The 23854-nt window shown below is 39.5% G+C and overlaps 1 protein-coding gene across 1 annotated transcript in view; it reads left to right on the top strand.

The window, feature by feature from the left end:
- The window catches only part of LOC104505513 (protein furry homolog), a gene marked incomplete at both ends in the record, with an annotated part of 46282 nt that extends 22635 nt beyond the window's left edge, over window positions 1-23647 (top strand). Inside the window, 11 exons of the mRNA XM_010156056.1 lie at window positions 925-1086; window positions 1926-2000; window positions 3046-3216; window positions 5308-5316; window positions 8766-8966; window positions 9511-9648; window positions 13229-13392; window positions 14162-14351; window positions 21635-21784; window positions 23005-23103; window positions 23564-23647. Of these exons, the coding sequence (XP_010154358.1) occupies window positions 925-1086; window positions 1926-2000; window positions 3046-3216; window positions 5308-5316; window positions 8766-8966; window positions 9511-9648; window positions 13229-13392; window positions 14162-14351; window positions 21635-21784; window positions 23005-23103; window positions 23564-23647 (1443 nt within the window). The remainder of the gene's footprint in view (window positions 1-924; window positions 1087-1925; window positions 2001-3045; window positions 3217-5307; window positions 5317-8765; window positions 8967-9510; window positions 9649-13228; window positions 13393-14161; window positions 14352-21634; window positions 21785-23004; window positions 23104-23563) is intronic.
- Between the last annotated feature and the right edge of the window lie 207 nt (window positions 23648-23854).

Here is a 23854-nt window from a genome sequence, read left to right as displayed (position 1 = left end):
CCCATGCTAGAGGGCTCTTTCTGGATTTTTACTAGATTATGTTTTTGTGAAGGAGTTACTAGTTGTACTTAAAATTATCTGGTGGAAAAGCTGTGCTGCAATTATGCCAACTGTAATATATAAATATACAATATGTATAAAATACCCCTTCCCCTTCCGAGCATTTTATACTTGGATGCCCATGTTCTCTGTAACACTTAAATGCAGATGTATGTCCTTTAAGGAAGTACTGCCTGAGTTCTGACTGGACTCTTCTAGAGCAGTCTTTATCCTGGAAACCCAGTACAACTTTTACCTTAATAGAAGTGAATGGTCCTATTGACTTTAAAAGGGCAACTGACTTTATTTATAGTTGAGAACCTGCAAGTCTGTTTGCAGCATTATAGACTATTTCATATAGATAACAGTGAGAATTTGAGGTTAAAAGGAAACACGAATAAAAAGGCATCTTGTCCTATTTGTATAAAGAGTTTCTTCCTGCTGTATCATGTAGGTATAGTTCTATAAAGTGCTGAGCATCCTATTGTCAATCCAAGAAAGCATTTTAGTGTTTGTTGGAACAGGGCCAGAGTGTTTGTTCAGCGCTCCTAGGAAAAACCCATTGAAAAACATACGCAAGAAATGTGGATTTGAAATAAATTTCATAAGCTTTCTGGGTTTTCTGCTGGTTCTTATGTTAGAAACTAGCTTGGCAGTTGCTTTGGGTATTAGGTGTTCATGAACATAAGAAGTGGCTACTAGGTAAGGCAATTGTTACTGAGACGTTCACAGTGGAAAATAACGTACGTACCAAGTGATTTGGTGCACTCCTTGTTTTACCACCGTATGGCCTTCAGAGTAATCTTCTCCTGCAGCTGAAGCAATATGACCAGGGTAAGTTCATCCTGGAGCATAATACTAGCGAATAATTACTCTTTGTTTAAGACTCCAATTATTGGGAGACGGTATGATGAGCTGCAGAGTTCTTCTGGACGAGATGGGAAACCCAGGGCAGTGGCTGTCACCAGAAGCACTTCTTCAACCTCATCAGGATCTAACTCCAATGTCCTTGTTCCTGTGAGCTGGAAGAGACCCCAGTACTCTCAGGTAAACTCATTTTAAGTAGCCCACTATTCATGAACCAGTTGCACTGGGAGCAGCTGAATTAACGCGCACCAAGGTCCTTAAATGCTTGTGGCCTCTGTGCCCTGTGCAGTGCTCCAGGCTGGCTGGGACAGTGGCAGCCCAGCATCTGACAGACTGTGCTGAATGTCTGTTTAGACTCAGAAATGGAATGAGTTATGTCTGTCTTCTGTGCTGCCCGTTTTTTTCTCTCAACCTGCAGGAAATGCATCTCTTCAAGAGCTCTAAGTCTAGGTCAGATTTAGCTGAGAATGACAGGTGAGTTCAGATGGTAGCAAGGAGAGCAGATAGACAGCATATGCATCTTTCTAAGTGTTGTTTTCTTGGGAAATCAGATAAAAATAATTCTTTGGAACAGTTTTCCAAAAAGTGATATTTGATTACCTTACTGATTTTGGTTATCTGCCAGTTAAAATAAAAGCATGCAGAATAAATGTATTTATTGCCTTTTTTTTAATACAGCACATTATATAGCAGTGTCTCAGGCACCAATTCTGCAAAAAAATAATAATGCGTGTGCTTACTTAGGAGCTTCTGAACTGTCCTTTTGAAGTGATGAACAGAATCCAGTGTTTCTTTATTATGCTTAATAGGCTAATTTAAAACTATTAAACAACAAAATCATTAACAGCAATTTTTGTGTTTCCTTGTATGCAGAGTTGCTCTGAAAACAACCCCTTGAGCACTTAATGACTAATTCTTTGGTTGATTCCTCCTAATTAAAAATTGTTAATGTATGTTTCTAGCCACCAGGAGAATGGGTGGTTAAAAAATGCTCATTTGAGAAACGTCTTGTTTTCTAGAAAAGGACAAAGGAAAAGCTGGTGCATGTCCTTTCTCTGTGTGGTCAGGAAGTTGGGCTGAGTAAAAACCCTTCAGTAAGTAACCTTGTATTGACCATTTCTTTGTTTCATTGTGTCCTAAACTTTAAAAGCAAAGGACTTTGTTTCCCAGAGTTGCTGACCTGATTTGTGTCGTTTCATGTCACGTGGCTATTATTGTTATTTGTACTGGCCCACACTGCGCTTCTCAGCATATAGACCAGTGAGTGAATGGCCCTCTCACTTAAAGGTGATTTACTTTCTGGAGCTACACACGGTTTTGCTGTGAGAGGTGTGTGATGCTATAGGTTTTACTAATGCTAGGTCAGTGGGCAGAGAGTAATGACCTCTGGTATTACCAAGCTAGAGCCTTTATAAAGTAAAAAATTAAATTACAGAAGGAAAACTGAGGGAGGGGGTGTCTGATTTTTCCATTAGATAGTAGTTCTAATGTTACTCTTTAAAAATTAATATTATCTGGTGCCAGGAAGTGGGCAATAGATCATCCAGAATAGGAAGCTCTTAAAATAGTTATTAAATATTTTCTACAGAGAAAGGAAAATTTCTGAATGTTCTTGAATATGTTGTATGTCACTTGCGTTACCGTGAGCTGGTCCTTCATTTCTGCCAGACACAGACCTTTGTGTCTTCGTAACTAAATTGCAGATATAATTATTTTTGGTAGCCAAGGAAAAATGATCGCTTGCTGTGTTTTCTAATCTTGACATATTTTTGAACGTTTTTCACTAGAGGTTTTTTAATTGACTTACTGCCTCACCCCCTTGGTAGTATTTTCTTTGCTAAGTTGTCTAAATTTTGTTCTTCTAAATATATACAAACATCCAGGCAACATCAATCTGCAGCCATTAGGAGGTAGCTGTAATATTCTTGGACGCGTTCCTGCAGTATGGAGTTGTTTCTTTGTACAAGTTTAATCTGAAGGCACCTGTCCAACATAAATAATAAAGTGTGTTCTAAAAATACTCAGTGAAGGAATTAGGTGTGTACTGGAAATACAGTCTTCCGAATAACCAATTACAGCTTTTAGGAAGAAACAACCAGAGGGAACAGTTTGTTACAACAGAAATCCTTTGAATTGTAGGTAATTTTTTCCTCCTGTGGTGATTTGGATCTGATTGAGCACCAGACGAGCTTGGTGTCTTCAGAAGACGGAACAAGGGAGCAGGAGAACATGGATGATTCCAACAGTGAACAACAATTCAGAGTCTTTAGGGACTTTGATTTCCTAGATGTTGAGCTGGAAGATGGGGAGGTACGGTATATTTTCTCTGAAACAGCTTTTTTATTAGAACAGTTTGATACTCTTTCTTCTAAACACTATACTCTTCTCATAACCTAAAACTTTTAACTGTGTAACTATAAACTTAGTTTTGAGTTCAGATTATTTGTAATGTTCCCTTAGTGTTTATTTCAGTAGCATAACAGTAAGAAGTTACCACACCCTTCCTTTCTGACTCTAGGAAACACTGCAAAACTGTTACTGGGAGATAAAGCCTGTGTTCTAGTACCTTTTTAGTGAATTTACTTTTAAGTTAGTTTAATTAAAATACATTCTTTAAAGGTCTAAATTGTTAACAAAAATATGTTTTCAAAGTAAAAACCCATAAAATGAGGAAATAATTGTTCCAAATGTGTTGATTCAAATGTAACTCTCCAGATTCAGGCCTTCAGGCTGTTTTTACTCCTGCAACTGCTGATGAAATCACTAATGCTCAGAGACGTACCTTCCACTCTGCTTAGCTGTCCGTGATTTCATCATTTCGTACAGGAGCTAAACACAACCCTGAGGGCTCCGGTCAAGTCTTGACAGGTGAAGCTTGTCAGTTCACCTTGAGCTGAAACTGCTGAAGGGAAAAAGTTAAAGTGCTGGATTTTTGGGGGGCTACACCCTTTAAACTTGCTTGTATCAAACTTAGAGTATTTCTTTCTGTTTAGGCGGGAAAGACCAAAAATGAATATCCATTGCCAAACAAGTCTAACAGTTTTGTTGCTATTTAAAAGTTCAGAAATTGTTAGTTCCTTTGAAGTACTTAAGGTGCAGATGTTCAGCAAACCTAACAGTTTAATAAATTGTCTTGTCATAATCTGGCCTTGATATTAACATGAATTCTCGCAGGCATCGCTGTCAGCCCTGAGAAGAACATGTGTACAAGAAGAAATAATCAGTTTTCTCCCTAGCTGAATTACAATAATAAAATAATTTTACAGACCCCTCAGGTGTCAACTCACGTACATCTGATTTTTTTTTCCAATTAAGAGAAAGGACGAAAGAATGGAAAGAGATGTTGCAGAGTCCTTATTTTCAAGTCAGAAATCTCTATATTAAAATACAGTAATTTTGCCTCACAGCAGCCCATGACTTCGCTAAAAAAATACCCCAAAAAAACAGTTGGTATCAAAGGTTGAAAATGCATTAGCCAGATACTGTGAAGGAGCTTTAATGTTCCAATCAATGATAAATGATAAAACAGCAATGCTGGGTTGTTTGTCAAAAAGTGTATCAACTGCAGTCATTTCTGTGTCTTAAATGCTTTCAAGATACTACAAGGGCTTGGAACTGCAATTTTGACTAAATACCACATGATGACTTTTTGTCCGGTGAAATTCAAGAACCTCTTCTTTCTCTTCACCAATTAAACCGTATACAGATTACATATAATTGTGCAGATCATTTACTGTCAAAATTACTTTCATGGACTGAGACCTTGCAAAGATTTGGTTTATATGTGTGGCTAACTTCAAGACTGAGGCCTAAATTAATCAATATACAATTGTCTTAAGTCAGATGTGGAACAGATTCTAAGCATCTCTAGTTTTATGTGAAATAAAATTAAAAATGTAGTTTTTTAATTCATACAGTTTTTAGATTGCCATGGATCTAAGACCTTTCATTCCACGAGTTAGTCCAGACTGAGTTACTGCTGTTTTAAATAAATAGGTGTTTTAGCCAAATTCAGACCTGGTGTAAGAGGCTCTAATGACTGAGTTGAAACTGTATCATTTATGTCAGGTCTGAATCTGATGTATTCATAAACAGGAATAAAACAGCATTAGAAAATTTAAAGTAGCAAGAACACAGTCTTTCCAAAAAACCCATGATTTAAACAGGCCAGTGATGTGTGTATCATCCCCAGGCCACAAATTGTACTTGTTTCAAATTTCATAAAGATGCAAAAGGAGATAATGGTTATTTTCAAACTTAAAAGATAGGCTGAAGAGTTGAAGTTTCTGTGATTATATTAGTTGCAATTGTAGGCAAATGTTTGTGTGTGATGTCTTTAATGCAGTAATTTTACATAGATTCTTTCTATTTGTTTTTCTGTCTGTTGTATCTGCTACCCAGGAACTTCAGGTAAGAATGCTATGTGAACTCAGCTGTGCCAGCGTATGTTGTGCCTTCTCACAGATTTGTATAATAGAATAACATCCTAGTTTTCTTGTTGCCCGCCCCCTCTTCAGTGTGTGCGTGGGTGGGTGGGTGTGCGTGTCCTTGCACTTCTGACAGGTGCTTCATTTTTTGTCTTGTGTTAGAAATATTTCTGAGGTCTTTTTAAAAAATTCTGCTTCAGTTTGGCTTTGACACGTTCAACAGTCTTCACAAATTCTGAAATATATTAATTCTAGTATCAGCCTTTTTCAAGTTGAGCCATTTCTTCTTTTATCTTTGTGCATAAATAATACGTAGAAACAAAAGAACTTCATTATTTATAATACAGTAAAGCTGGGCCATTTGTTTCCCTGAGCAAATTATATATCATTTCCAGCTTTTCAGTTGTGGTATATTGACTCCTGTTGGCATCTTGCTAAAGCTGGTACCTGACACATCTTCAGAAATTTTTCATCATTGCCTACCAGCCTGAATTTAATTAAAAATTTATACAGCTTAATTTAATTCACCTTTATACTCCTACCAACTTCGGTGGACTCATTTACCCTGTGAAGAAAACTGACAAGGCGCATCAGTGGTTGCCAGTTTGGGATCTAAACTTGCAGTTTATCAATGTATAGAGAGAACTGAAATGATAGAGAATTATAATGAGTTGTACAAATGATACAAAAATCAGCAACAATATTTTGCATATTTGTTTCTGATAGTTTGTACATTCAAACACAACCCCCACAATATCTTTGTCTCAAAATGCCTATGCTCTAAAAGATACAACCATGTGGAAATAGTGCCTTACTATGCAGTTCCACAATCCTTTTGCCTACACCCTTCTTTAAGACATTGCAAAACAAAACTGCAACAAGAAATATTCCCACAGACATGGGCTGCAAAGTTTACAATTAGCTGTACTAGGCATTGTGAGGATCAGGGTGTGATGATAGTCCAGAAAAGGCCACGAAGATGCTCGCAGGGCTGGAGCCCCTCTGCTATGGGGACAGGCTGAGAGAGTTGAGCTTGTTCAGCCTGGAGAAGAGAAGGCTCCGGGGAGACCTTATTGCAGCCTTTCAGTACCTGAAGGGGCTACAAGGAAGCTGGGGGGGGCTTTTTACAAGGGCCTGTAGTGACAGGACAAGGGGGAACGGGGTTAAATTGAAAGTGGGGAGGGTTAGATTAGTTATCAGGAAGAAGTTCTTCCTGGAGAGGGTGGTGAGGCACTGGCACAGGTTGCCTAGAGAAGCTGTGGATGCCCCATCCCTGGAAGGGTTCAAGGCCAGGCTGGATGAGGCTTTGAGCAACCTGGTCTAGTGGAAGGTGTCCCTGCCCATGGCAGGGGGGTTGGAACTGGATGATCTTTAAGGTCCCTTCCAAACCCAACCATTCTATGATTCTATGATTCTATGATGGTCATCTATGCTTGCTTGCTTATTTATGTCATTTTGTCATTTGTTAGTTCAGTAACTGATGTGTTTGTGGAGGATGTCTCATTGCTGCATGTGCCCTCTAGCCTTTGTAGGGGAGGATGGACAGCCATGGAATTTGTTAAAATAAATAGCTGGGAACTGAACAGTCATTTTTATGATTTAAAGAGACCTAATTTCTTAAATCTTAGGTGTGTTCTGTTTTCTTCCCGCACGATACTGTCTTGTGATGCCAGTCCCAAAGTGAAAACATAGGGTTCTGCCAATAATGTGTTGGGCTTTGTAACAATTTCATGTTCATTTGCTCTTGAATATAGTGCATTCCTTAGTTCCGTATGATCTTGTGGATTACAGTTCTTGCATTCTGGATTGAATTTCTCCTAAAATATATTTTTTCTTTTTTTCCTCATATTTGTTCATGAACGGTGAGCTTAGTGTCATGAAATTGAACTTCCCCTCCTTCTAATCATATTCCAAAGTCCATTGCATTAAAGGGCAGTGATGAAAAATAGGATCTGTTTGTGCAGGTTTGTTGATTGTTAAGGAGGTAAGATTGCAGTTGATTTAACTGCACTTCATGCAGTTTAGTCCCCATTCAGTAAATGTCTGAGTAGTCCTGAATGGGGATTACACAAGTGTTTAAAATTGTAGATCTGCTTAAGTACCTTACTGAACTGAGACCTCTTTCTCTATGATTGCACATAATTTTAATCTGCATGAGCCCAGGATATACGCCTTCCATAATCAGTGATTTGATTATAATGTTTAGGACTTTCTTTTGTCAGAACTGTTTTTTTGCCAAATTCATATTTAAAGGATCGCTGTCAACTTCAGTTTTCAGCAGCTGGTTTGCTTGTTGAGTGTTGCATCTTACAGAGTCTTGCCTAAGCAGTCAGCCCTAAACCTTAAAAAGAAACATTTTTCTCTGTAAATTTCCTTCCTTGGGGACTCTCTCCTAGGTAAAGTACCCAAAACTGCAACTGTGTACTTCTGGGTGGACCCTTCATGCTGCGTAAGGCCCCTTTGGCCTCGGCGGGTCCGTGACAGGAGCAGGTGTGGACATGCTCCTTCCTGCATTTGTTGGAGGGGAACCTGGCTAGACTTGAAGAAGGGAGCAAGAGAATTAGGGAGAAGGGATTCCGTCCACTGAAATACATAGAGCGCACAAAAGAAAAAACGGTGGAAAACTGATTGTCATTTTTATACATGAAGGAAATTAAGTGACCTTTGTATCAGTTCACCAGCCTAACAAATAGTTATGCAATTTGCCTTATGCAACTGCACGTGGGATCAGAACTGAAATTCAATATTAAAAAGTTTGGTCCATTTGACTGTGTCCCATTCTAAAGGTGAAATCTCAGGCAACGCTCATCGGTTATTCTCCAAGTATAGTTCCAAATAATTCAAATAAATTCAAGTTATAAACATAAGCAATACGGGCCTAGAATAAAAGTGTTGAAGGTGTGCTGCTTGAGCTGGTGTATTTTGTGTGCTAAATGAAGGGTTCATTCAAATCTACCTTAACTCATCACTATTGTTATGTATATAATGAAAAGAACCTAAAATCTTTAACACGTTTTGCAATTGAACCCTTGCTATGAACTGTGCTCCTAATATTTTTAAACATCATGGAAAAATCCTTTTAAATTGCTTCCAAACTTTTCTTTTGCCTGTCATTGCTCTACTGGTATTGAGGTGTGTTCATATGTGGACTTACAAAACCAAATTCTTAAATCGGCAAATGCATGAAGAAATCTAATACTGAAAAGAATGAATCTTCATTTAACTGTCATCTCCATGCTTCTGCCCTGATCTCCAGGTGAAACGCTGGAAAATTTCAAATGCTCCTGTTACCTTACTGCTTAACAAAATAATGTTTATATCATTTGTATTTTATTTTTACATAAAAATATTTCCTGAGCTAACTCTGATCTAATGAGTAGTGGTTTGTATATGACGAGTTTCAAAGGAAGCTGACCCTGTATGTGATTTTAGGGTGAGAGCATGGACAACTTCAACTGGGGAGTACGCAGACGGTCCCTGGATAGCCTGGACAAGTGTGACATGCAGCTGCTGGAGGAGAGCCAGCTTTCGGGGAGCACGCCCAGCCTGAACAAAATCAACCACGAGGACTCCGATGAGTCATCCGAGGAGGAGGACCTGACCACCAGCCAAATCTTGGAGAACTCAGAGCTAGTAAGTTGCAAACTTGCAATTTAAGAATAGATGGGGTTATCTTTTCAAATAAGCTGGGCTTTTAGGTGCCTCTCACCCAGGTGCAGTGCAGTCAGCTGAAACTGGGGGGTGACACTCAATGCCCTATTTTCTCCCAGCTTGCTTTTCCCTTATTTGCAAATGTAAACAGGAATTTTCATGCAAGGTTTGAAACACAGAAATGTCAGATCTGATTAGTTAACCTTTTTTCCATAAAGTACTATATGACATTTTTGCACAAATCGCCACCAGTAAATCTTTCCTGACGTATCTAATAATACTTAAAGAAATAGGACAAGACTCCAGTTTGGGAAACGGTCAGATTTTCATTGTTCACCTCTGGGATGTTTGCATACGATAGTAGCATTGGAAGGGTTAAGTGTGCCTGCATGTACAGACTGAGAGAGCCAGTGTCACCCTACTTTAAGACAACGTAAGGTCTGCTTTGCGTGAGTGTGAAAGCAGTGTGTGGTGGGGGAGATGTATACTCAGTCCTTCTGTGCTTTTGTTGTCTTCCCCATCTGAGGACACAAATCATATTGACTCACTTTCTGCATCGTGTGACACAACCTCAGCAGACCCTCATCATTTTAATATAGGAACGTCTAGCTTCGATGTGTCTTTGCCTGATATGAATAATCTCCAAGTGTCTGAAGGTTCCAAGGTGAACGCGTTTTTACTTTCAGTTGCTGCGTATTTTACATAACGCTTAGTTTATTTTACTTACACTTTCATGAAGGGTTTGATCTGTGAAAGCAAGTTGATTCTGACTTTCTGTACATAATGGCATACTGCAATATATTCATATGCTCCTGCACATCCATACCCTTTCCTTTCTACTTGCTCTTTCTTTATTAACAGTTTGTATTTATTATTTCTTAAGCATATTGCACTCCATGTGCACCAAGGTACTATAAGCTCATCAGAAGGCAAATTCATGAACTGGTTACAAGTTACAACCCTAAGGGAATACTCTCTCGTTCTTCATGCTGATTTAAAAGAACAATATGCCAACTCATGTAGTGGGTGTATGCCTGTGTTCTCTGAGATTTTTTTGTATGTGGGAACCTATTGTACAGTTGTGTGCACTGGATTCAGTTCTTGCCTCTTGGCAGAGACTCAGAAATTTTAAATTCATGACCACAAGATTAAGCCATCTTGGGGCGGGGAGGGGGGAAAGCAGGATTTGCAAGGATACAGCAACCGTGTTCAGCACAGTTTATTTCAGACAGTTGTATCAGAAGATGAATGTAATGTGCAGTTGGTAAATGATTATCAGTGGGGGGATGGTTTCTTTAATTTTCTGTTTACTGATACTGGTTTGTGGGAGATCAGGTATACCTACTCCTCTCACGGTCTCCCCAGAAATACAATCCAGGGGATGTGGTGGGTCAGTGGCTTTATGACACCGCTGCCTTACCAGTACAGCTTTTTCTGTCATGTCTGAATTGGGTGGCTTCTGCAGCATGACGCAGGGAAAAAACACAGCTGTCTTGGGTAATCATCAGCTTTCACTCCAGCTCTTGCCCTTGGTCCCCTCCAAATGCAGCCATATAAAAAATTGCTACAGTACTACTAGGACAGCGTATAACAGAAGTAATGTAAAATTCTAGTAAAGAGGTCATAGAAAAGGAGGTTGAAATGGTTCTGAATATTGAACAAACTGTCAGAAACCTCCCCAGGAGCAATAAAAGATAGGAGGAGGGAAATGTGGGTAAGGATAGGAAAGGAGGGGAACCTCACGATAATGGTTGTGGAAAAGATAAACTCATTATTATTTGTCAAAACAACTGTTGGTAGACAAGTTACCATGTAACAACCATAAGCGGCAGAAGTTGGCAGAATTTCAGTTCAGGAAGCTGCAGTCAGAACAGATCCGTTTGCGGGTACGACTGCGGCTGACCTCATGCATCCAGCTGCAGCAGCGATTGGTATGTACGTTAAGAATTGCAAATCCACAGTGCATGAGTTTCATGTATGCCTGGGGCTTTGGAATCTTTACTGTGAAAATATCTGTAATGTCCCAGTATATTGTGTTAGTTTAAAAAAAAGCTTTGGAAAAAGTAAATAAGTGAGGAATGCAAAATCACAGCAGTTTTTTGGAGTACTGACAGGCAAATTTAACTAGTCCTGAGACAGGTTTGATATTGGTGAAATACATAACCCAAGTGGACAGGGATTTGCCAGCGTTACAAAGATGGTTGAATTGATAAACTTCCCAGAGAATGCCTTCTTAGTGTTTTTTTGCCTCAAAGATATTTTGATCTAGTATGCATGCATCTGTATTTTTACTCAAAACAAATTGGAGTTGGTATAAACAAAGTTAAAATGCCTGTGTTTATATTTATTTTAAGAAAGAATTAATCCAGGTTTTAGCCAGAAATCTTGAAAGTGGCACCTAAATAATTTTCACTTACTTTGATAACACAAAATCTGAGCTCTTTCCTGTTTCTTTTTACCTCTGAGTTCTTGTTTTCAGAGAGCTGATGGTACATCAGCAATGCAGAGGAAAATTTTTGTTACTTCCTTAGTGCTGTACAAAAACATTTAGTTGTTGCGTCATAAGCAAAACCAAAAATATCACCTAAACTTTTAAATATATGCAGTGAATGAGAGCAACAGACTGGTTAAGAGGCCTGTTCTCAAATGTTTCAGTGCCAAAATACAGGTATTACTGTAGATGATATGAAGTTAGTTAAATTTATTTTCTATTAAAGGTAGTCATCACAATAATTAAGATAGTATTTGTAAGGGATTAGAAGGCAGTGATGGATAATAGCATGATACAAAGATTCAGAAGATATTTTTTTTTTAATTATATTTTTCAAGTGATCTGAACTCACTGATTTCTGGAAGTGTACTTCAATCCTGCAGGAATATCCAGTGTCCACTTTTTTATTTTGCTTTTTGGGCATTGTGTTGGACTCCAGTCTGTGTGTGTGGGGGAGTTTGCTTCCTCTTTCTTCCTCCCTTACTGTATCCTATCAAAATATGTTTTCCTCATGCAAACACTGTCATTGCAGTGAATAAATCAATGGTTCTTTCATGCTAATATTTCATATTTGGAAGTAGTTAATGCTAACTGATTCTTGAAGAAACATGAAACCTGTATGCTTCTTGCCAACTGCTCTGGCTCCTGCCCTGGTAATTCAGCCATGTAGCTTTCATTTCTCTTTGAAGATGGTTTGTGCTCTGATTCATTTCATCCACCCTGGACTCAGGAATATTCTGATCCCTTTCATTTAGAAACCAAACCAAAAAACCTTTCTACTACTTAATTTCAGATCCTGTCCTTTCTGACACAAGTCCTGTTTGATTTTTAGAAATTCAAATCCCCAGGATCTTTTTAGCAATGCAAATCTGTAGGATCCAACCAGGTCTGGTAACCTGCAGAGGGCCACTTATCTCTGTTAATTCCACTTGCCATGGATTTCCTTCCCTGCCAGCTCCCAACAAATGTATGTACATGCACATAGACACATGTGCACAAACACACATCTTATGAGATTACCCCAAAAGGAAAGGATAAAGAGTTTGAGCTACCCACTGCAGTCAGTCAGTCCTACAGGAATTGCTTTGCAGGATGCTATGGATGATGCAGACAAAAGCCTAAAGATTAAAACTGGAACAAAATTTGTTCAGACTAAAAATGCAAGCAAAATTGGAAGGTTTCAAAGAGAAATCAAGAGCTTTAGGTGCTAATGGATGAAAGGAAATAATAGAAGCATAATCCCTTTAATGGCCTGTAGAATGCTTTGAATTCCTCTTGAATGGAAGGTTTTGTGTAAATGACGTGCTAAAAATAATTCTTAATTCTAAACATGCATACAGTCTTCCAGACAGTGACTGTTTTCAATGTATTTTGAGAGGCTTTAATAGACTCGTGGAGGCTATGAAGTGATAAGTGGCAAGGACAGCCTGACAGTAACAAGAACCCTGTTGTTCTTCCTGAAAAAATACTTCCGTGCTATGTTGCCAAATGCATTGAAATCTGAAATTCTTTGCTAGACAAATTAAGTTGAAGAAATGCCTTAAAAATAATATTGATCCAAGACAGCAAGTTAAGCAAATACAGTATTTTTGAAGAAGTGTTACTTGAATCCTGTCATTTATAACCTGTGACGTTATGTCTGTGCAATTTACCGCGTTGTCAGGTGGGATTTTTTATTAAATGCTTTCTATTGATTCGTGAAATTAGCTTATTAATTTGCTGTTTTCTAAGACATCATCATTCACTCCCCTAGGTTGAGGCTGCACCTGAAGAACAAGATACGGCAGTCCATGAGGATGACCTTTCGGGATCTACAAATGAACTCCCTGGAGCATTTGAATGCAGTGATAGCCTTAGCCTGGACATGACAGAGACTGAAGAGAAAGTTGACAGGCTGGAGCAATTTGCTCTTGCTAGGTACTTGTATATGCTATTATTCACAAAATTTCTTTTACACTGTACAGCAACGTGGTAACAAGGTGTTAGTGAACGGAATGACTGATTTGGCCATGGGAGTTATAAAATTCTCATGAGTTTACAACAGTGAGAAGACGGTGCCCTAATTCCCAGCATAATTATCACACAGGTCAAAATTAAAAAGCCCAACAATATTTTTCTTCTAGGAAAAACAAGATATGATTTGTACATACATATATGTACCACCCTTTAAAAATGGTGGTCAGCCTGTTTCACTGACCGTGGAATGCCAAAATAAGGCTCCGTACTAAGAACAGTGTTGAGAAGCGATGGATCTTCTCTCATCCATTACACTGGGGGGAATCCAAACAGGGTAGTATAGGTAACGTTTGTACACATTAAGGTTCTAAGTACTTCTGCTGTGCATTGTTATAACCAAGGTTTCCAAGGAATTTTCCTTCATGGGCTCGATCCTCCTGTGAAGTTTCAACCTTCTTCCTCCAAATGATGGTACAATAAAAAAATTCGAGTATTCTGGGATGGAGGAAGATAGATGATAGTGGCCTGAATATAGGGATTCTCATTTGGAGGTTTTTCTCATTGTAGCCAACATCTTTGCCAGCCTTTAAATGTCATTTGGAAGTTCATTAGTATTTTTTGAAAGATGTGTAATTGGTCCTGCGATGATATTTGTCTGTCACAGTGTATTTTATCTGCCACCTTCTTGGTATTCTCCTCTCATCACAGTTTATTTTTTTTTCTTCTTCAGTTTTGCAGATGTTGATAGAAATGCCTCCCCTCCTCCCTCGCCATTTTTTTCTGCCATCCTTGCTGCGTTTCAGCCGGCAGCATGTGATGATGCAGAAGAAGCCTGGCGTAGTCATATCAACCAGCTCATGTGCGACTCCGATGGTTCCTGTGCAGTTTATACATTTCATGTGTTCTCTTCCCTGTTTAAGGTGAGGAAATGCATTTGAGACACAAAATCGGAATGTTTAGATTGTGTGTAGCTGTTAGGATGGTTCTTCATAGTAGTACCGGTAACGTTTTAAAATGTAGGGCCACTTTAAAGAGTATTTTCTTTAGTACTTTACTAACAGCCTGAAACAATCGCTTTTCATCTCGAACTATTGTAGATCTGTTCTTTCATCTCAAACTGTTGAAATCTGCCCATGCCCATGTAACTGTCAACATTATTAAATATTCTCTAATCATCTGAATAGAAATATCCAGCTGCCATCATATAACATAAATTCCAGAGTCTGATTCTGAAGACTAGAAATACATTTCTCCTTCCTAAAAGTGTATCCCCACAAAGATAAGAATTTTGCAAAAAGATAAGGAAAAACCGGGAGTCAAAGTACAAGCTGTTCTGAGGAAGGACTACCTGCTTTTAACTGTGACTAGTTTTAAAGCCTTATGTTAATTGTTTCTCCTGCTTTATATGAGGCAGCTGCAGGATGTTAGCATGCTGCAGCAGTGTACACAGCAGCCAGGTAACTTCATGAAGAATTTAAGTATCCATGATCTCAGTGTACACGATTTTTTATTAGCAATGTGTACCCCACTAATAAATATACGATCTCAAGATCTTTTCATATCTTTAAATCTGTCCTTACAAGAAAGAAGTGTCATACAGTAAGAATCTCTTCTCCATCCTGTTTCATCTGTGCTCCACCTGAGTTAAGTGCATGTCTTCTCTAGCTGCACACTGTATCCTTCTTTAAACATTACACCACTGTAATAGGCCTTCTTTTAAATTATGAATAACCATTTGAAAGGAAAAAAGCAGTGCTGACTTGAATGCATGACACTTCCATTCTGAAAATGAATCCTGTATTTCTTCCTGATGTGGATTTCAGCTTTTCTGCCCTTTTGTCAGTCCTAGAGGTTAATAGCCCTCTTCAAGTGTTCAGGGAGTTCTTTGTCCTCTTTGTCTCTTCAAGAGGTAAAAAGGAACTGGTCTCACACTACTGAAAACTAACTAAATAATACTGTCAATGAAAGACTTAAACCTTACCTGTAAAGTACCTGTTTAACTCCAAATCCTGGCAGGCACACCACATTTGCTGTTGTGCTTACCCTGTATTCAAAAGATAGCCTACTAATTTTCTTCACTTGACACTGGAAGAGAAAGATACAATACTGCTTTCAACCCTATTTCAATAACAGCAAAACCTGAGTAACAGTAATTAGGGGAAAAAAACCCAAATTGTGTTAATAGTATCAACAAATCCAGCTGGAGTCACAGCCGTATTTTTAGTTTATAAAATTTGTTTGTTCTCGTCTTCAGGGTTAAAACATCAGAGTATTATTTTCCCAGATTTTTTCATAAGAACCCAGCTTGTCTGGGATTGTATGGTGTTTGCACCATCAAACTCTGCTACTCATCCACTAATTTAAAAGACTTTTGACCCTCAGCGACAGGAAGTTGCGGAAGCAAGCCCAGTGTGTGCTAAGCTTGCAACACAAAGTACTGCCGAAGTATTTAACTGTGAAACAAAATCCTTGTTTGGAGGAGCCTGTCAACTAAATGCTTGGCGAAGCAGAAGAAGTGCATTTTCCAGGGCACCTACATTTCAGTCTGCATCAAATTAATGGTATCTTGGATGTTTGCCCACAGCACGCTAAACTTGTTTAAAATTCCTAAAGTTCTTGAAGTACTTTTCCTGTAAACGAGTCATAGCTCAGAGATCTCTGGATTATCTTTATGGCTGCCTCTTTCTATTCCATCAATTCAAATGTCTTCCAGCCGACCAGCCAGTTCTGAGACAAGTAGATTTGAGAGCTAGCATGTAGTTTCCACAATCGAGCCCTTTTGTTACCAAAAAATCCTTTTCCCAGGAAAGGAAACCTGAGGTTAAGAAGAAAACATTCTGAGAACATTTTGTTATTATTTACATTGACACGAGGCACGGCAACTACGTGCAGGCACATACCTACTCATGATATGCTGGCGGTTGGCATTACTATTCACAGCAGTCCCATTTCACAAAATATATGCAGCTGGAAAGACTTCAGCCACTGTAATCTGCACCCAGAAGGACACAGCAGAGACGATAACTTAGTCTAGAACTGGCAGTCCACGTAATTGCAAAATGAATATGTTTAGTGAAGTATTCTACGTATATACCAAAATACAGTCTGTCGCTGTTTCACATTTTAATACTACAAACACTGTTCAAGACTGTTATCTTCCCAGCTGCAGATTGACTGTGGCTCTTACGATTATCTGAAAAAGGAAAGCAGTAAAGGAAGAATATATTTCGAGTCCAGAGGAGGCCACGAAGATGCTCAGGGGGCTGGAGCACCTCTGCTATGGGGGCAGGCTGAGAGAGTTGGGCTTGTTCAGCCTGGAGAAGAGAAGGCTCCGGGGAGACCTTATAGCACCTTCCAGTACCTGAAGGGGCTGAGGAAGCTGAGGGGGACTTTTTACAAGGGCCTGTAGTGACAGGACAAGGGGTAATGGGTTTAAATTGAAAGTGGGGAGGTTTAGATTAGATATCAGGAAGAAGTTCTTCCTGGAGAGGGTGGTGAGGCACTGGCACAGGTTGCCCAGAGAAGCTGTGGATGCCCCAGCCCTGGAAGTGTCCAAGGCCAGGCTGGATGAGGCTTTGAGCAACCTGGTCTAGTGGAAGGTGTCCCTGCCCATGGCAGGGGGGTTGGAACTAGATGGTCTTGAAGGTCCCTTCCAACCCAAACCATTCTATGATTCTCTGATTCTGTTTCTTGAATCCGAACAGTAGACTGATCAGCTTTCAATGAAGCCATGACTGAAATGCTTTAAGTAAGTTATTTTCATAAAACAAACTAGAATTGCTAAAATACATGAGTAGACGTGTGCCGGAAGGGACCCGAGTTCATGTTCCTTGTCTTGCCCAGGACAGGATCAATTATAACTTCCATGCCAGTCAAACATTTTTTTTTAACTCTTTTCTGGGCTGTTCTTCACCTTTAGGCTAAGTGGAACTTGACAGCGTTCCAAGACAATGTAGTCCAATGCTTAACTCTCCTTATCGCTTGAATACTTCTCTTTCTGCATTTTATGCCCATGTTCTCTTGCTCTGTGCACACACTTCTTTTCTTTGCAGTTGCTGCTTATATTTGAAGACCATTACCGTGATTTCACCTATCCCAAACTTCTCTTTTTTAACCTCATTTCTTTCAACCTTCCCCATAAGCCACATCTTCTAAACTTGTAACTGTTGCTACGGGCTCTGTGCAGTTAGTCTCTGTGTCATTAGAAAAGCGAGAGCAGGTGCTGTACTGAGCAGCCTGAGTTCTCACCAGCGCTGACTCGAAGAGGTGCACCTGCTTTATAGAAGGTATTTCTGTTTAAAACCTTCTCTCTGCTCACTGCTGTACAGTAGGATGCAGTTCATTAGTTTCCACTTGTAGCCCTATCTGGTATGCAGACCTTGTTGTACAAAATTTTGCCCTTCTGGTTATTCTCCATCCCGAATGTACCTAGGTGTACAACCTTGTCCGTTCTTTTCCCTGCTCCGCTTCCCTGGTTTAGCGAGATCAGTCTGAATTCTAGACCTGGCTTACAAGGAGCTTGAAGCCCCTGCAGCTCAGTCATCCGTGCACTTAATAAGCATGTTGCATATTTCATTATTCAGTATTCTCATTAATGACTTGGTTAGTGCCTGAGACAGTCTCCAGTGGGATCCTACTCAATTTATCTTTCCAGTTGGACAGTGAGCTGCTTATAATTAACTTCTGAATATGGTTTTGCACACCTAGTTACCCTCTAGACCAGGTTTCTCAGCTCTACTTCTAAGGCAGTAAATGAATTAATATATAACATATCAATTGCTTCTCCTCCTAATAGAAAATGTTAGCCTTTCATGAAAATTAAATAGTTTGATGTAATCTGTTCTGACCAAATCTGTGGTGACTGTTATTAATCTCTTATATGTTCCCCCATTTCCTGAACTTTGTGTTTAATTCTTTTGTTCTTGGGGTTTTTTTAAGATAAGCACTTTTCTCACGGTTTTTCACAACACTCTGTTCTGTGACTTTTCAAAGATATTTGTTATGGCTCCTAGACCTCTTTAGCCAGTATTATAACTATGATGACATGAATTTCCATTGTCTGCAACAATGTAAATAGTATCCAAGCCCTCACTAGTAAGATCCATTCTCACCTGAGTTCTTGTAGATGTCTCATTGCTACCTATACACAGGTGCCCTTTCTGGGAGCAGTAAGGCAAAAGAAGGCATTAAACACATCAGTCTTTTCAGTAGCATCTGTTAGCTGTTCTCTCCATTGTGATTCCTTGGCCTTTCTCTTACTTATTTCTACATTACTTCTTGAGATTTTCTCTCTCTTAGTAGTTCATTTGGCATCTACCTTTCTCATCATCATGCCTGCATTACCATGCTATTTTTGTTACCCAAGTTAGTAATTTAACACAGTTTCGCTTTCTGTTCTTCTTTTTTGCATGAGTATTTGCCAGAGTGACATATTTGTGATTTAACCAGATGTATGTCTTAATATATTTTTTGTCTTTCAGTAATACAGATTGTGTTTCTGTTCTCTTTGTTTCATAAAGGAATGGGTACCTATCATTATCTCCTTTCCCTGTGAAGTTACTTCTTATGGTCTCCTTCCTGCAAATTCTGAATGCATTGAAGTTGGTTGTATTATTTTTGTAATGTCTCCTTCGGTGCCTCAGACTCATAAGCTCAATTACTCTTCCCCAGGAGGGCATGGCATCACCTAACCAGGTTACCCAGAGAGCCCGAGGAAGCTCTGACCTTGGAGCTTTCAAGACTCTGCTAGACAAAACCGTGGCTGACCTGATGTAGTGCTGGCAGTAGTCCCACTTCGACTTGAAGGCTGGAACAGATGTTCTCCAACATCTCTTGGATTCTGTTCCATAATCTGTCTTTCTAAATTTCCTACCACTTCTATATTCTCAGCTAGCTCTTTTCTGTTAGTTAGGCTCAAACCTGGAATCTTTCCTTTGCCAGAAGACTTGTCAGCACCAGTGTCACTGAGACTTGGACTGAATCTTTCTTTTCTGAAGACATCATGGTAGTAAATCTCCAACTGTCACCAAGCCCTGTGATTCAGATGATACTGCTAGTTGCTTATAAAAATAATCATTTACCTGGTTTGGTGGTAATTAATAAGACCCCTTGCCTCTACTACAGTAGCCTCTACTAGAGACTCAGTGCAGCAGAGAATCTGAACCATGTGCTGAGCGACATGTATAGCACACTGTTTCTGTGTTGAAGTAAAATGGTAGAAACATACAGAAAGACAAGTATCAGCCTGTCTGATCACAGCTGTGTTCAGACGGCTGGTTCAGATGCTTTAGAGAGAGATTCACAAATAAGCGGTGTGGTGGTTTGAGTTGGGACAGAGTTAATTTTCTTCATGGTAGCTAGCATGGGGCTGTGTTTTGGATTGTGCAAAGAAGAGCATTGAAAACACTGGTTGGTTTACTTGTTTCTAAGGAGGGTTTGTACCAACTCAAGGACCTTTTTTGGTTTCTGCTGCTGCACCTGTGTTCACTAGAAGAAGCTGGGAGGGGACACAGGCCAGACAGCTGACCCAAACTGACCAAAGGGGTATTTCAATCCATAAATTGTCATGCTCACTATATAAATTGGGGGTGCGCTGGGGGGGCCATGTTGGTTGGTTGGCTTTTTCATTCGCTCTTGCTCTCTCTCGGGCTCTGACTACTCAGGACCTGGCTGGGCATCCATCAGCAGGTGGTGAGCATTTGTATAATTTGATTTATTTTCCATTATTTTTATTACATATTATCACTAGTAGTGGTAGTATTATTTTCATAACATGTTATTAATAGTAATACTGGTGGTAATATTAGTGTTATTAGCATTGTTAGTATTACTGGTATTGTTAGTATTATTGCTGTTGCTATTTTATTCACTTATATTAAATTACTAAAATGTTCTTATCTCAACCCCTCAGTTCCCTTGTCTTTTCCTCCAATTCTCCTCCCTCACTGGCAGAGGAGGGGGGAGGTGAACAAGCGCCTGTGTGGTGCTTAGTTGCTGTCTGGGCTTAAACCACGGCAGTCCGTTTATTGTCCCCTATACTAGCTACTGTGAAGAAAACTAACTCTGTCCCAACTAAAAGCAGCTGTAAAACCGGCCTGTAGATAATTTTTTTCTTTAACCACTTTATAAGTTATTGATAGTGTATACCCTACCTACAATGTGAGGGCTTATGTAGCTTTTGTAAAAAAATCATTCAATCCAACAGATTCTGTTATCAATAAAGTCTGAATTCAGCTCACCTGAAATAGGTACTTAACTTTGATGTTCCAGTGTAGGAGCAGTAACAGGCTATTTATGTGTCTGTCATCCAGATTGGCATTCGGAAAGCGCCTCTTTCCAGTGAGACATGCCTACAGTAACACAAGTCCTAACCTATATTCCTCAGAGAAATGCCTATGGTAACATGGAATGAATCATATGAAACTCTAGCATATTTTTATTTTAAAAACTATTTTCCTGTTACTCCCACCTGCCAAGCAGTTGGCCATAATGAAATATATTTTGGCAGTGAAACCTGCTGTGTATTTATCAATATCATTATTTCAGTTACTGAAAGACTAACGGGTTATTTTTATTTATTATTCACTTTATATATTAGTCACTTAAAAGAAAGTATCAGCACTAGAATGTTTCTGGAAGGCTAGGCTGGTTTAGAAGTCAAAACACCAAAAAAACCTTCTGAGAAGAATAATTCCCGGATGCAGTGCACTATTTCTGGAGGCCTTCCAAGCAGCAGAAAAGTTTTTTCCCACAGGGGAAAACAAAAGTTTTTCTCTGATTTTTGGCATTAGGATTTCCATTATATTATCTGATTAGCCACTTGACATGGAATACTAACAAAACAATGCCCGGAATGGGCAGAAGAAGTAATGTGCTGATGAACTCTGTTAACTCTGTACAGCCAGGAGGGAAAAGCTACCTGTGGGCAAAAGGCTTTATAAAGATTGAGTTGTCTTCACAGGAATGAATGTATTTCAGTAGTAGATTATTGTGGATTCTGTGCTTAGTTGCACAGCTGCCCAGCTGTGCACTCTCTCCAGCATAACTGTTACGCAGTACCCTTGAGCAGACGTGCAGCTCTCCACAGGGATGGCCACTTTTGCACATGTTACTGTGCAAAGGAAAAAGAGCATGCCGTTTGTTTACAAAGGAAAGCAGCTTGTACTGGAATAAAGAATGTGACAAACTGTGTTTTGCGTTACAGAATATTCAGAAAAGATTCTGCTTCCTAACCTGCGATGCAGCGAGTTACTTGGGGGACAACCTGCGAGGAATAGGCTCCAAGTTCGTGAGGTCTTCTCAGATGTTAACGTCATGTTCAGAATGTCCCACCCTTTTTGTAGATGCAGAAACAGTGAGTATATTCCCTTCAGAAGGCATGTGCTGCATTGCAGTGTGTTATTTTACTGGCTGTTTCACTTTTGAGCAACTCTTAAATACCTTCTAGTCTGATTTTTATCCTTCTTTCTTAACCAAATTTCCATAGTGTTCTATTAGATAACTACTACCAGGTGGGCAATGTAGAATCATAGAATAGTTACGATGTCTTGAGCCTAATTGCCAAACACCAGTATAAAACAGGTGCCTACCAGACCCAGTTGGATCCACAAATGGAAAAGGAAAAACTATTTTTTACATAGTTCAACCTGAAAGATGGTAATATGTTTAGTGGTTTCATTTGAGTCAACTGTGATATGAGCTGAATGATAAAAATGTCTATTAGGGAATGAAAGAGTTGGCCCTTCCCATTGTTTTAATTCTGGCCCGTGTGTATCTAACAGCATCAGGACAGCGTGGCCTCACACAGAATTATGAAGGTAGGAACTTGCCAAGTGTCATCTTGGGCCCACTGCTGTGACCGTGGTAGAGCTGTGCCTTACGTCATCAGACAGCTGTGGAGATTAACTAGTTAAGCTTTATGCAGTGTTTTATTTTGGGGAAGTCCTCTGCAAAGATCTTAAACACAGAACACAGTTTCAATTCCATATTCTCACAGGTGCAACTTTTGTTATTGAGTTTTCAGTATAGTATTTTATTTATGTATATTGGTCTTGTTCAGCCTGGAGAAGAGGAGGCTCCGGGGAGACCTTATAGCACCTTCCAGTACCTGAAGGGGCTACAAGGAAGCTGGGGGGGACTTTTTACAAGGGCCTGTAGTGACAGGACAAGGGGTAACAGGTTTAAATTGAAAGTGGGGAGGTTTAGATTAGACATCAGGAAGAAGTTCTTCCTGGAGAGGGTGGTGAAGCACTGGGACAGGTTGCCCAGAGAAGCTGTGGATGCCCCAGCCCTGGAAGTGTTCAAGGCCAGGTGGGATGAGGCTCTGAGCAACCTGGTCTAGTGGAAGGGGTCCCTGCCCGTGGCAGGGGGGGTGGAAATGGATGATCTTTAAGGTCCCTTCCAACCCAAACCATTCCATGTTTTTATATTTTTCATAAGTGTAAATATTTTTTAGTATTAGTATCTGTAAATCTAAGTATTCCTTTGCAAGATCTTTACTGTACTTTCTACTCTGCTAATACTTTTATTCTTTTATAGTGACATTCACTAGCCCTTTTGATTTCATTTCTCCAGCTGCTGTCATGTGGCCTTCTTGAAAAGCTGAAGTTCAGTGTTTTAGAACTGCAGGAGTACCTGGACACATACAACAACAGGAAAGAGGCCACGCTCTCGGTATGCTGGATTATGTCTTGGTGTTGTATGTGCGTATACTTATGCTATGTTGGGGACTGCAGATACACTCAGACCTGTTTAAACTAATATTCAGTAGAAAAACATGGTTCAGATACTGGATTCACTATATGTTTCTTCTTGAACATATGAACCAGTACTAACAAAACAGCTACGGTATCCCTTAATTTTAGAAACATTGACATCTTCAATACTCTTGATCTGTCCTTTCTCCTCTTCAGTAATTAATTCATTTTCTTGGTTTATGCAATTCAAATACTAATAAAAATCAACACAACACCTTTTAAATTACAGTCAAAGCAAGTCGCCTGTGATGAATACAAAGTGCAGTTGCAAAATTTTCTTTATATGCTGTCCTGTGAAGCTAAAATACTGCTCACCTTTCTGCAAATCAAACTATAGGCCTTACTCATAACTTCTTCTAATTTCTTTCTGAAAACAGTGGCTTGCGAACTGCAAAGCAACATTTGCTGGGGGCTCACGAGATGGAGTAATTACCTGCCAGCCAGGGGACTCAGAAGAGAAGGTAATGAATGAGCAGTATTACTTCTCTCCTGTGAAGTGACATGTGTGATGTATCTTGTTCCCGGTCCCACAAGAGCCTGCTCTACTTCCTCTTTGTCTCTGCTGGGCTTGGGCATAATCCAGTTTTCACACGTAAGGCTCAAGGGTATTGTTGTTGCCTCAGTCCCGGCCACAGGAAATGGGAAGTGTTCAGAGGCAATACTTCTGC

This window comes from Eurypyga helias, unplaced genomic scaffold, assembly GCF_000690775.1.
Source record: "Eurypyga helias isolate BGI_N326 unplaced genomic scaffold, ASM69077v1 scaffold4587, whole genome shotgun sequence".
NCBI classification, from domain to species: Eukaryota; Metazoa; Chordata; class Aves; order Eurypygiformes; family Eurypygidae; genus Eurypyga; species Eurypyga helias.
This window is presented reverse-complemented; position numbering and strand designations above follow the sequence as displayed.